This window comes from Acanthaster planci, linkage group LG06 (genome assembly GCF_054643075.1).
Source record: "Acanthaster planci isolate LZ-2023a linkage group LG06, COTS_SCS, whole genome shotgun sequence".
In the NCBI taxonomy this organism is placed as follows: Eukaryota; Metazoa; Echinodermata; class Asteroidea; order Valvatida; family Acanthasteridae; genus Acanthaster; species Acanthaster planci.
In genome coordinates this window covers 20421903-20436353 of record NC_141782.1, presented here as the reverse complement: position 1 = coordinate 20436353, position 14451 = coordinate 20421903, and the positions used below count along the sequence as shown (strand labels likewise).

The 14451-nt window shown below is 39.7% G+C and overlaps 1 protein-coding gene and 1 long non-coding RNA gene across 3 annotated transcripts in view; one reads left to right on the top strand and one right to left on the bottom strand.

Annotated features, from left to right (window-relative positions):
• Positions 1–13542, bottom strand: part of dnah5 (dynein axonemal heavy chain 5) — an 85762-nt gene extending 72220 nt beyond the window's left edge. Inside the window, exons 1-6 of one of the 2 annotated variants that reach the window (XM_087138541.1) lie at positions 13204–13542; positions 2903–3037; positions 2639–2726; positions 1903–1938; positions 1179–1339; positions 327–455 (exon numbers count right to left, since the gene is read on the bottom strand). In XM_087138541.1, the coding sequence (XP_086994667.1) occupies positions 327–455; positions 1179–1339; positions 1903–1938; positions 2639–2726; positions 2903–3037; positions 13204–13368 (714 nt within the window). In that variant the 5' untranslated portion in view covers positions 13369–13542. Of the gene's footprint in view, positions 1–326; positions 456–1178; positions 1340–1902; positions 1939–2638; positions 2727–2902; positions 3038–5619; positions 5767–13203 lie in introns of those variants that run through there. The other variant, XM_087138542.1, reaches the window with a different exon arrangement.
• Positions 6186–10452, top strand: LOC147798935 (uncharacterized). The gene is made up of 3 exons (XR_015425762.1): positions 6186–6545; positions 9854–9933; positions 10306–10452. It is a non-coding gene; the product is annotated as an uncharacterized LOC147798935 (long non-coding RNA).
• Positions 13543–14451: the final 909 nt, after the last annotated feature.

Genomic DNA, 14451 nt, shown 5'->3' with positions numbered 1-14451 from the left:
AATCTGAGAGCAGAACAAGCTTTAAAATATGGAAGATGGAGACAAAAGAGGGGTCAAAGGGCACTGTTGTAGTTGAGTCCTCCCCGAGTCTCATCACAAGTCCAGTCACAAGTGCCAGAGTGAACAATAACAGGAATGCTTCTGTCACTGGTCATTTGAATAGCTTGTGGCTTGGCATAGGACTGAATGACTTTGCGTGGACTTGTAGGAACTTGTGATGGGCTCACCTACAAGACTGATGAAGAAAGCGCGTCTTCTACAAATTGTGCACTTCTGTAGCCATCACTTAAGTTCGTTAATCCATAAGGAAGCCGCCGGTGGCTTACCTGTGACCCAAGCTGACCCCAACCATTCTGGTTTCCCTTCAGGAATGGCAAGAAGATATCTCCCAGGTATCTCTCTATGGCCTGGAGCAGGCCAATCCCGCCGGTGTCCATGGATGTGAAGATCAGGTCCTAATGAGGACAAAAAAAAGGGAAAGGATGCAGATGACAGCAGATAGGTATGAGGAAAGTCACTTGGTAAATACCAATGCGTTCATGGTGTGGAATTCAATTTAGCAGTAATTTTTGGCACCATACAAACTGAATATTTAGTTTTCAATTATTAAACATTTCACCAAAAACTGGCCACAAAAATATCCAGTCAATTTTAAAAAATTTTTCCAATTTGCCACAATTTCCATGCACTCCTTGCTTAGACTGCATGCGAGTAAGTTTCAACTTATTACAAGTTTTGAATTTAAATGTGCAAAATTTGGTTGTCTCTTTTGAGAAAGGAACAAACCTGAGCATGAGCATGTGGTGTCAATGTGTCCTTTACTAAATGATATTTTGCATTATAAACACAACATCATGTGGACTACACTAATTTTAATTGAATGCGTACAATCCTGAAGTGTGGGGAAAATCACACCTAACAGCAGGCACACAATCCTAAAGTGGCCTGCAACAACATTCCCCGTTTTCGATTTTTACCAGGCACAAAAACACACACAGCTTTCAACAGGGCATATCAAACTCTGTAGTGTCACAGCATCTGAGAAAACAGCTGCTGGCAAGCACAACACAACGTAAACGTGTCCATCAACAACCCTGTGGATACAGTTGGGCAGAGGGACAATCAACGATGGTGTGCAAGGACTTTATCACTACCACTTTATGAAACATGAGACTTACTTTGTGGACGTTATCTGCCGTGATGGGCTTGCTCGGGTTGGCGCGTAGAAAGAAGACACAGATTCCGCACAGTGGTGCCTCTACTCCATCCGTTACAAAGAGCTTGGGCTTGCCTGTCTTGCCTGACTTGATGCTGGCTGGACCCAATCGCATTGGCTCTCCTGGGGGGGGCGTAATTAGAACTTCAGATTTATGATCGTCCAGATATCGCCTTATCTTCAATTTCTCAAGATGCTTATTTCCTAGACTTATTTGAAGCCTTAAGTTAAGGTCAGTTCATACTTCAGGCCCATGTGGCAGAGCTGGAAATTTGTTGGAGTTTCCGTAAGCGTCTTTTCATAGGAGTAGCTCCCCTAAAAAAAATACACAGTTTTAGTTTAGAGTTCCCTTGCATTTTTCGCGTCATAATCATAGTGAACCATGATTCTCTCCCACAGGGCCATTTCATCACAGTTACGCCAACACAAGAGTGAAGCAAATTTTTCCCAAAACAACTGCAGAAAAAATTGGCTTGAGTAATATATTTGTTCATCGTTTCAAAATTCAAGGTGCGCGTATTACATCTAACGTCAAAATTTCTACTCTTTGAAGTAGGGTCATTCCAGGGGTGTATGTAATATTTGCTACTTCACATAAACAGCACGGGGGTCAATTTTCTGAATGCGGTTAACCTTCATTTAATAAGAAAAAAATGAGTTTGAAAAACAAATTTTTTTCATCTTACCCGTCCCTCCATCTTGCATCCATGGATGTTTACCACCTACAAAACAGGCATAATGTAACAGTTACAAATTCCTTTCAATGTCTGTTTTGACTTTTCCTCTGGGTAATTTTTTTTATACAACAAATAAAAATTTATTATTAGCTTTTCTAAATCCTCTACTTATGCTTGCAAAGTGTGAATTCTTACGCCACCTGTAACAAAGCAAGGGAGCTGATTATGGTGTATTGTACCATCCTCTAAACTCGTGTTTTAAACCCATATTTCATAAAATATATGAAAATAGTAACAAACTACTTCAATAAGCGGGATAAAAATAGTAAACTGATTCATGTGTAATTATGATCTCTAATGAACATTTATTTTCAAAATGTACTATCATTCCATGGAATCGTGGAATTCTCTCTGTAGAAAAGTTAAACACACTGTGAAGTAGATCAGTGTCCTACCAAAGAAGAGAGTGCAAGCCCAAAGCCCAATTTCACAGCAAGCTAATGAGAAGATGTTGCTAAATAGATTTCATGAGCAAAACAGAAGCAGCAGGGGACCAGTCACAAGAAGGATACATCACATAATATGTTGGTTCAAAAAACTTAACATTGTTAAGCGGATATTTTCATGGCTGAGCAAACATCTGTGCTCAGCTACACTACAAAATTAACCCCCTGGTCTGAAGGACAGGTTCGAAAGCATAGGCTCTTTCCATTCCCCAATTGTCTGTAAAACAAGAATTGCCCACCTGTCTCTGGGCCAACATCCGTCTCCTGATAAAAGAACATCAGATGGCTGGAGGCTTCAGTGTCAAAGAATTTATCCATCTTCTCAATCTGTCAAGCACAAACAGAAATCGGACATCCATTATGATACTGGCTACAGTTAAACTATGAAGCATGAATTTGCACTTGAACCTAACAAATCTGTTTCTCTATACTTTTATCTTCCTGGTCAGTCAAATGGAACCAGCTGGTTGGACTAGTCCTTTACCCTGGTACTGATAACTTACCGTGTTACCCTCCAAGATGGCATCTTCCACCTCAGTCTTGTCCAGATTGAGGCTGGCTGCCGTGGCATCGATGATGAACTCATGGCGGGAGTCCAGGTGAGCACGCTTTGCCTCCTTCTCCTCCTTGAGCTTTTGCTGTTAAAAGGAGAACAAAAGAAAGAACACATGTAATGTCACACGGCAAGAGCCTCCCACAAACTGACCACACCTACTTCAGAAACCTACAGCATAACCCTGGAGTTTTACTAGCTTTATCCAAGAATTGTGATGAAATCTTACTTCTTTCCAAATTTATATAGTGCTTTATGGCCTTATTGGCAAGTTTTTGTGTCATTCACAGAAATTTTAACACACACTTCTCAAAATTTTTAACTGCATGTATACTAGTATATGTGTAAACAATTTTATTCTAAAAGTGAAAATGAAATATTTTAATACCTCACTACTTTCCTTGCATTTTAATTTTTAAATTCCAATTTTAAATGGATTTCTTGAATTTAAACAATTTATTCAAATGAAGAAACGTCTGATTTCCCTGGAAACTGGGAGACCTACATGTACCCCTAAACAAGAATTACTCTCTGATTTTCACTATTGGAGGAATTGATTGGTGTTGTGAGTTTGATTAAAACAGAAAAGGGGGTCTGAGGTCGTCTTCCTCCGCATATCAATTATTACTGGACAGCCAATTGTGACAGCATCTTCACACCTATTATCCAACAGAGCAAACAAACAAACCTTGTCGCCAAGCGACAGGAAGCCAATTTGACAAGCAATTTAATATTCAGGGCAGAGTCCCCATCATTGTATGCACACATACTTATCCTGTTTGCTTTGATATTTGTAGTCTGTGGGACAGTGCACCAGAGGGGCTAAAAATGTTAATTCAATTGACTTAATGACAAGGCAATAACAAATTGGAACCCTGTGCAGTATTAAAGGCATTGCATACATGTATGTGCACATATTACATGTATTTCCATTTCTGGAGGATACATGTATGAAGCAAGAAGAACGCCGTTGTCCACACGTGTGATTGAGCCGAGTTTTTCCTCCTTCCTTTCATGAGTGAAATAATTCGGAGATTCAACTAATACTTTTACTGTCGCCATGGCTACCCGTACAAATCGCTCCTAGCATTCCAAATCAGTGTCACAGCCTTATGCTGAAGACTGGAGAGATTGGTGGCTGATGGTAAAGTATTTACAGGTAGTTCACTACATTGCACAACACAAAAGCTGATGTTTCATTGGCTGAAATGGCCTAATGGCCTAGCTACACGTACATCGCATTTATCTGCTCTGTTCCAAAAGGGACTCTCTTTCTCTCTCAACAAAATATATGGCATCATCAATCAAATTATGACTTTTTTAACATTCTTGACAGATCTCATCGAGACAAATCGGTCAAATTAGTCAATGCTTTCAGCCGGGAACACAAATGTGTGTTTTCAAAGGCCATATCTTCGTTAATGGATATGTCGGGTACAGCAGATGATGTAAATCATAAAGTCATTAATTGTACACTTTGACATTTCAAGCTTTCCAACATCCATCAAGGATGGCAACGGTTGGTCTTATAACTCTCATGCCTTTGTGAGAAAGTGGTGGTGCTGATGTACTGCAGATTTTAACGGAATGAGCTCACATTAAAAAAACCCTTTTTGTAAGGATACTGAAGTTCTGCCTTTGGCACTCATACAACTGGTTCAAATCAATTCACGTGGGATTTGGGTGACAGGAAAGATGACAGGAATGTCTGTCTGATGAGAATAAACTGAACCAGCATAAATGTTGAGAAACTCACGAGGCAGGGTTAAAGTCGTTTGAGTTGATATATAGAGAAATTTGAGTCACGTGTATGATTATTGACGGTCAGCATTCAAGTTACAAAGACGTGCACAGAAACGCGCACCTTCGAAGTCTCTCAATATTTTTGCATACATGAAATTGCCAACAGAAATATCAAGATTCAAAAATGCATGCGCACGCCTCCACGAACATGGAAAGCATCCTGACATGCCCGTCATGTTACATCACGTGGAAAACCTCCATTTACTTTGTTTATACCCCAAACAACTTCTTTTTTTTGGCCATACAATTTGCATTTTTGTATCAGCAATTAGTCTCCTAACAATGAAATCTTTTGCTCACAGTTGCCTTTGGCAACTTATGACAACAATGGTAGGGAAGACCTTTTTTCTAGGAGCCTCTAGTACTCATGACAAACCATTACGTGATCAGTGATCCACAACTGAAAGAACTGAGCTACAAGAATACAATAAACAGCTTGAAGTGTTGCAGTAACTGCAATGCTCTAAACAAGTATGTACAACTAACTGAGCTTCCAGAAAAGTTGTTGGGGAATTTCACAAAGGCAGCTCTATTAGATACAGGAAACTGATGCCTTTCAGTTTATGAGTGAATAATTAATTACTCCTACGCATATCGAACAGGCCTCCCACAAATAACTTAATGTTAATTCATTTCTTAGTGTGTTCCCTCTTTGCTATAAAGTAGCACAAGGGACTTATGTTTGACATGACATATTCTACATTGAAAATGAAGTGTTAAAGAATTTTTCAAAGCCATAAGGTAAATTCTTTGAAGCTTACATCTAATGCCACAGAGACAATGCAAAGTCAAAATCAGAATTCTTCAAAACAAAAAGTTGTTATGAGCTTTTCAAAAAAAAAGGAGAACAAACTGGAACTTTACAAATTTCTTAATTCTCTCCACGTTCATCAAAGCAGCTGCCTGAGCAAAAGAAGCCATATCCTTGCCGTTGTCTCGTCCAAGCACATGTACATCCACGGCAACAGAGTATGGAGAAAACAAACGCTGACAAACATGTACATGTATGCACTCGTGACTAAGGAGTCACTGTTGCCAGTCTGCGTGTCTGCAGGCAAAGATTCAATGTCCAGATTCTGCTTCTTGGTGATGTACAATGTACATGTGGGTTAGTTATTCTAATCCTCCCACTTGGCAGAGTATTGCCAGCTCTGGGTAAACAGTTTGCCTTGTTGTGAGTGCCCTCGCTAAATATTAACATTGGCCACTCTGGGTTGCCTCTTTAGCATGCAAAGCCAGCACAAAGCCAGACTAAGACGCTCTGACATAACACATACATGTAGCTGCCCAGCGGAACGGCCAGAAAATCTCAGGGGTGACTACCAACCCAACAAAAACCCATCGCAGCTATAAACATTGACTTCCATAATAAAGGCCATCGAAATGCGTTGTTTGGTCCACTGGATGAATTTTTCCTGAGATCACAACACAGCGTTGCCCCAGAACACTGTAGAAATGACAGTTACATGTAAATATGGTGGTAACTCCATTTCTTTTTGGTTCAGTGAGGTACAATCCAAAGTCTGTTGCCAAGGAATAATACTCAGAGGAACCTATCTTCTCTGAGTTAATGATTTATAACTCTGCACTGCATTCATTCAGGCATCTTGGTACTGGTGCATAGGCCTACCTCTAACTTATGATCAGGCAATTTTATACCACAGCTGCTGAAGTCTCGTGGCTACAAAAACCACACGAGCAGTTCAGGTCGAACTTTCCAAATTTTGTCTGAACTGTTCTTTTGACACATGGGGCTGACAATACAGTCCTACAAGAACCTCTTCAGCATGGTGAGTTTTGCTTTGATTTGTTTGCTCAGGCCAGAAATAGTTATGCTTCCTGTCTCCCAACCTCCCCTACCTGTATTTGACCCGGATGCTTTTGGTAGAAAAATTTGGGAAAATGTGAAATTAGAAATGAGGAAAGGAAAAATGTCTCCGTTGTGGTTTAGATGTGGGCCAAAATGTTCAACAGATTCATCAATGCACTCAAATTGTACCCTTAAATATACTGTTCAATTCATCCAAAACAAATACCACACAACTCCTGCTCTTATGTTCAAATATCTACACACGGTAACAGTATGGAAAAAATTCTCACCGACAGGTACCCTGTTTTAAGATGCCTTGTAACAGGAAGGCGCTTTCTTTTTATTTTTTGGCTTTAGCTGCTGAAGTGTATACATGATGTTCGTGGGCAATGCTGGGCTTTTGCCATACATGGATGGTATTTCATTCCCCCAAGTTTACATGTACATCCGTTCCATCTTTTAATTTGCAAAATGTAGAAATAAGCAGTGTCTTCACACTTCACACCGAGTTTGAAATTAAGAGTTTGAAAACAGACCAGTAGCAGATCTTACTTTATTGTTCTGATCAATCCTGCTTGTCTCTGATTTTACCATGGCTATACTACCGGTTCAAAACTTGCGTGCAATTATGGTCGGATGGACTTACTGAACACCTGCGTTGGAGTTCACATTAGGTACCACATTTCTCTATCACTATAGCAACACCCACATGAGGAGGCAAAAAATGATTTCCGCTCATTTATGTTTAAATATTAATTTCAATGCACAAACGTTTCACTGACACAAGGTTAAAAATTGACAATGAAATGGATCAAAGGCCCCTGATCAAAATCTATGGGGGGCACCGCCTCACAGCGGTGCCAAGAAATGAAAGATTTCCATCAACATAATTGAACAGGAATATGTTTACCCCCTACATTTCATTCCAATTCCAGCCTACCTCCTCTCAGAAACCTAAATATCTAATCATAAGAAGGGACAAAACGTAAGAAGTGCCCAACACAATAAGGTGATGCGTTTTTATGCACTGGTCCAGCATATAACAATTCTAAGAGAGAGGCTAAACTGCACTACACAAATTAAATTATTAAAAGGCCAAATAGCCACGAATTTGAACTATGCTGTACATCTGAAAATGGGCAGAGATGTCAAGGCATGTCTGAATCGTCTGGTATCATAGTTCCCCAAAATATTTTCCTGAAACAGTTCTCAAGTCGGGACAGCTGACTTCCTGGTGAGGCACAACAAATGATGAAAATTGGATTGCAAGAGTTGAGTTCGTTACATTAAAAACAATGCGTGCTCAACCGAAATTGACTCACGTACATGTAACGGTACCGGTATGTCAGGTGAAGCTGAGATTTACAACAAAGGATAAAATGTTTCTTCAGGAAACAGGAAAATCCAGTAGCAACAAGGGGCTTTCATGATTCCTCATCAATGCAGTCACTGTACTTTTTTTTTCAAACTGAGCCTGTTATCTTCATTGAAAATGTCAACCTTTAATTATTCACAACATGCAACGTTCAAGTGGTCTTCTCTAAAGCAGAAATGACAGCAGAGCAGACAATGCAACGGCTTGCCTAAATACCATCTGTGCCAAGTGCATATCACCACAGCACTACAATACACTGTAAGACTATGCATGACCACAGCTCACTGTTTACAACTTCCCGTTCACATACTGATCACAGCAGAACCACGATGGCATACAGCTCTGTATTTCTACACAGACAAAAAATGAACCTGCAAAATTGTCAAAGCAGCATTCATGTCACAACATAGTACATGTACAATATGTGTGGTGAAGATGGCAAGCCCATAAAGATAGTGAGCCTATTATCCTGTGAGGCAGCCCTGATTTTTAAGCCCACGGTAAAATACTCAAGCAGTAGATTAGAAACATGTCTCCCAGGTTACCCACAACAAACCGCAAGGGCACTCCTGCTGGGGTTGATTACACAACGAGTACATGTGAAAAGCTCGATGACAAAAACATGTAATCCGCTATGCATCCTTCAACTACAGCATTTCAACAAACTTGTAATCCCTTCGCATTCTGCCCAATAACAACTGTCAATTTTGTCATTCTTTTGAATAAACTGTAAAGACATGCACTAATGTGCCAGCTTCCCTTCCATGTGTCTTTTTTGTTGAAATTTGCATTCTTGTTAAAAACAAATATAAATGTACAGTCTTAATTTTCAGCAAAGAACGATTTAACACAGAGGGCACTCACCAAAGTCAATTTTCTTTGATAAGCATGTCCGCCATTTTTTAGATTTTCTAAGTGAACAGCTTCAGAAATCTGTTTCAATTCAAAGGGCATGCCAAGCGGGTATTCCTCAGTCAACCTTAACTCAAAGAGAGGGCTTACACATACATGAATTGGCCTGCTCAGGCAGCAGACAAGATAAAGTTTTTTGAAAGAGAGGCTACAGAAACTAAAAAAATCACAAATTTATACAAGCAGCTACCACATCATCCATCATAAGTGCTTCAGGTTTTACTTTTCGTTCAAAGAAAGTTTTCCTTCTTTTGAAACTGTCACCAAACCAAAACTGTTTTAACATTCTCAAAACATACCTCATGATCTGCTTGTGTGTGTAGATGTACTTCACACATGGAAAACTTCTTCATCTTGAGAACCGACAGAAATTCAAAATATCAAAGGTTCATATGAAGCAAAAATCCTTCGGAAGCCACAACAAAATCCGCTGAACCACAGCACCAAACACTAGCAACAAAGGATGGGCACAGAATGAAACAAAGGCTGATTGACTGAGGCCAAAGTACCAAGGGGTAATTGCCAACTTCTCACTTTACCCAACCAACCAACAACAAGGGATCACTGTTTCATGCCTGACTAAATTTTCACCCAAGTGGCCTGCAATGACCAATTAATAATGCTAAATGAACCTTGAACATGTTGCCATAGATGGAAGGCTGCCGGAGTGTAACTTACACCACATGGATATTTCTAATCAAAGTAAATTTGTCCCTTCAACTGAGAAGCTTTAATAGACAAATATCCATATATACACAAAAGGCAAGAACTTTTCTTTCTGCTCTTCCAAGAATGCTTTTGTTTCAGGACAACCGGGGTTCCTCTTCACTTTTAACACATCAGAAGGCTTTGTCAGGCTGTTACAAGTCAACTCCAGTTGTAAGTGAAGACCTACGCTGGCTTCAACACCAAATGGCTAGTCGCTCTCAACCTGAAAACCTCTTCTGTTCTGGACCATGCCTGTCAAACCATGGACTAAACCAGATTTGGTTTCTATCTAGGGTACAAGTAGAGGGCACTTCACTCTGGTGAACATTTGACCGACACAATATGAGTGAGAATTTCTACAAAGTCACTCAAGGTATGTACCAAGAAATGGAATTGTGGATAATGTGACAGACCTTTACCATCATTTGTCTGCAAGTAGTAAGAAAATGAATCTCCTAATCTGTTTTATTTCTTAATTTAAAGTCTTTGAACGGTACACTTTTCATAAATGAAATCACTCAATCTTATCAGATTCAAAGGATACATGTAGTCAGATTGATGACTAAGAAGCCTTTGCACAATCACAGTCATGTTGGACTGGTTAGATTAAAATCAATGTTTTCCTATGAGATTGTTAGTCTGTAAACATAACACTCAGTACCGGCACCTGATAGATGTTAAATATGAGTAATGTAACTGTAAGTGAGAGCTTTTCTAATGATGGTGAATGGGCTACTGTGTACAGAAACTGTCAAGGAATTCAATCAATTACTGGACTGCCCACACCTTCTGAGAAACTCAATCATCTTTGCAGACAACCGACGGTTCCTAAAATTCTTCATAAAGGATTCAATCCTGCGAGATCTTCTACGCACAAAAAGAATGACGTACATGTACATGTACAGTGTAAGTAGTAACAGTAGGATAAGATGATCTACATGTAAGTCCACATTCTGTGTAGGCACAAGTGAGACTTAATACCAAATCCTTTAGTGCGTATTACAAGGGGTTTATCTCTTCCCTCAAAGCAAAAAAGAAGTACTTGTATGAACCACATGTACATGCGGTTGGTACATGTATGCATGGGGATAACCAAGCGTCAGACAAGTCCATCTGACTACACTGCAAGTGTGCATTCATCCACTAAGTACAACTGTACCTGATATACAGCTACATGTACACATACTGCACAGCCTTATGGAAACTGCAAGTCTCCAACTCACCCAAGCTCACAAACTCTGACCTACATGGTGTTCCTGTTTTGTTTGAACTCTTCCGACATGTTTAGCTCTTTCAACATTTTTCTTCTGTCCCTGTCACATCTGACGTATGAGTTCTGAAGTTCAGAACACATTCGCAAACTTCCAAGAGTAATAAATAAATGCAAATTACCTGCCAAACAAACAGAAATAGTTTGAAAACAATCTCAGTGATATTTCGATGTCAAATTGCACAGGTCAGCAGGTGTAACAGGGACACCAACATGTCACACTTTTGGACCCTGAATGTACAGAATGACTCAGCTTCTATATAAATGGGCAGAATTGCTTTACCCTCCAAAAAATCATTCAATTTTGTATCACTGTTGTTACATTGTGATTGCATATGATTACAAATATACATGTACGTCTAACCACACTTTGGGGTCCACTACAAGAATTTTATACTGCATCCTATATCACAAAAAAGCAGATATACACAAAATAATTACATTTCATTTAAATAAAACTTTTTCCCCCAACAAATGTTCTTTACAGTTCAAGTTGAAATCAAACTTGAAAACAAGAGAATGCTCATCGGCAAAATCTGACAACACTAAGGGCTTAAAATAGCTTCACTTGTGAATGGTGTAATACGAACTCTTTTTGAGATGTGATATGAGTATACTACTGGCTACCCTCGTATTCATCCGATGTCTTTCCCTTGCCAACATTGCATTTATGCTAAAGTAGGTCAGCCTAAGCTGTGAACTTTTTATTTGTTTGAGGCTTTGGGGAAAATAAATAGAAATTGTTAACAGCTACAGTTCATTTGTAAGGGCTTGAAGTCTCCAACTGCAATTCATCGATCTCTGGGGCTACTTCAAGTCAATATTTGTAAACATGATTCACCTCATGACAATAAACATCTATTCTAGGTGACCGATAAGTTTAGTTGACGGAGAGCTCCGGTGTCCAATTTAAAACACTATATGTGTGGGATGCTTTTGTGTAACTTATACTTTTTTGTTATAGGGTTTACTTTCAACTGGCTCTTCTGCAGCAGTTTTCTGAAACCCCATCCTCTTCCTTAGGTTTTTAAACATTAACGAACTGCAAGTGGTGTTACTTTGGCCTCCACAACCAGGTCATTTAAGGCAGCCACTTCTTCTCTTCTTCTTCCAAGAGATGCACCAACTTCATATATTTGAAGACTCAAACATTGAAATAAGAAGCAGTTACAGTTTTAGAGGTGGGAGGAAAACGCCAGAGGAATATTCTGGGTAAAACCCACGGAATCAGGTAGGGACTGAAAACCCAATCTACATGTGGACAGAGCCAGGAATCGAACCCGGACCGCAGAGGTGGAAGGAGAGGACTACTCAAAAATTTTGTTCACTGCAACTTTAGTTTTTGCAACGCTCCGAGGCCCCAGCACGATATCGGCTATGATGCCAAACTTTATAAAGCTGGTCAAGCCATGTACGACATGTACACATCATTTCCAAAGACTTACAAGACATTCTGTGTATGCGTAAGTACAATGCGATGACCTGAAAGGTTAAGATGTTACACAAGCCCATCACTGGAGACTCACGCAAGCTTAATGGTTTAACTTGTGAACCCCTATGTACATGTACATATGGTACACTACGCTTTGCAAGTGCTCTGGCGTGAATTTGTTAATAACAGTGAAAAGAACCATTAGAAAGAATGTTTACTGAAGCAGTAAATGAACGGGTCTAAATGAACACTCACCCTATTTACCAAACTACAGGCTTGTACAAGTCAATGACTTTTTGTTGAGATCAGAGATGTCATGACTGAGATATAATTAATTTCGAACTTTCCAATGATCAATTTTTCAATATTAAGTTCAATGGACAGGAATCTTGCAAAGGAAAATATAGAGTATCACTTTCACTAAATTGTTACACCAAGCTGAGCTTGGGTGTGTGTATGTAACGACATTGAGCATGTAAACTATGAAAAGCTTCACATCCCATGTGTCATTGAGCATGCTGAGACAACTACTTGCTTGCACTTCAAAATATTACAGGCCAGCAAAACATTTAGGCTATTTATCTAAAAAAAATACTGTGAGCTAATTCCCAATAAAATAACAAAAGGCCCTAACTGAACTTTTTAAAAATACACAAGGAAAACTAAGAAAATGCAACCGTGTCATTTTATAGTAAAATTGAAAACTGTCAATGAAGAGCATGCACTTCCATTTGTTCCAACAAAACCTACACCGAGTACTCCGGCCCTACCCCCAGAACTGCGAGGTCCGACGTCGGACCCCGCAATTCTGGGGTACTCGGACCCTGGCTTAGGCCCTACATCACGCTACATGTGCGCTAATTTAATCGCCGACTGTTGTAACTATGTCTGTGTAGGCCTACAAGTACAACCACACTGACAACATTACAGTGGCCACAAACCTGTCTTTCTTTCAGATTTTCTCCCGGTGCCAACGCCGCCAGACGAGACTTGTTCTTCGGGTCCGCACTGCCGGGATTCCGCTTTGCAGTCGCCTTCAGGCGGTGATGTCCCGGGCCGGCCGTCGGCCCGTTGGCCGCGGTCTTTGCCGGTTCAACATCGGCCATGTACAGACTCCAAATATGAATAAGTTACAAAACGTCACGACTTTTGGTAGGGCTAAGCTTTCTCTATACTGTTTAACGTTCTAGACTGTGCAACTCCACCTGGTAAATACCATTCCATCCGACGATTACGAAGTTATTTTGTTTTGTTAAGTTTGGAAGAAAGTGTCTCTGGCGGCCATTTTGACCGTATAATTGTGTGTACAACGTCACCTATGAGACGAGATTGATTTGCATAAGTCCAGGTGATACCAACTTCTGTATGGGGGAGTTCAAAGGACATAGATGAATATCCCCTTCGTTGCGGATAAACACATACTTTACTGAGACCTCCTTCTCCAACGTTACCATTAAATATTCAAACACCTATTGAAGTTCTTGTGACACTTCTTGAAGATTTCTACATTTGGAGAATTTATATGCACGCGATAATTTTTGATTTGTTCATGGAGATAGGAAAACCCTTCTAAGAATCGACGAGTCTGGGTATTCAAGTTTGCCAACAGGTACATGTACTTCACGCAGACAACTACATGTACTTTAATACCGAGGCGAATATAAATGATTGATCCATTGTATGTACCGCATCGATCTGAGTCTGTTAATTTTTAATACTTTAATTTGCTTGGAAGCGTGTATGGCTGGTTCACCTCTGCACATACTCAGAAAATTGACAAGCATGAATTTATTTGGATGGAAATATTACCCAAAGGAAATACGTAAAACGCCCGCGTTTTGAGACTTTTCTCACCAATGGCTCTTCTTGGGATTGCTTCCATGCTGTACCTGCAAACAATACCTCTCTGAAACTGACTTTTATTACGATAAACAATGTATTTCAAATTCCTCGATCAAACGCAGATATGTGAAAAAAAGTTCAACCAATCATAGCTTTGATGTTCAGCAGGAATCATTTTTCTGTGAAGTCTACCCAGATTGGATTTTCGCATTTCAAAGTAAACACTTGCATCCACGATTAAGTGAAATTTCAAACTATAATAATTTTAGGTGGTATTTTCATATCATTATTTGTTAACCAGTGACTGAAGAAAATCCCACACCAGGCTTAAATAACCCGTGCCTGGA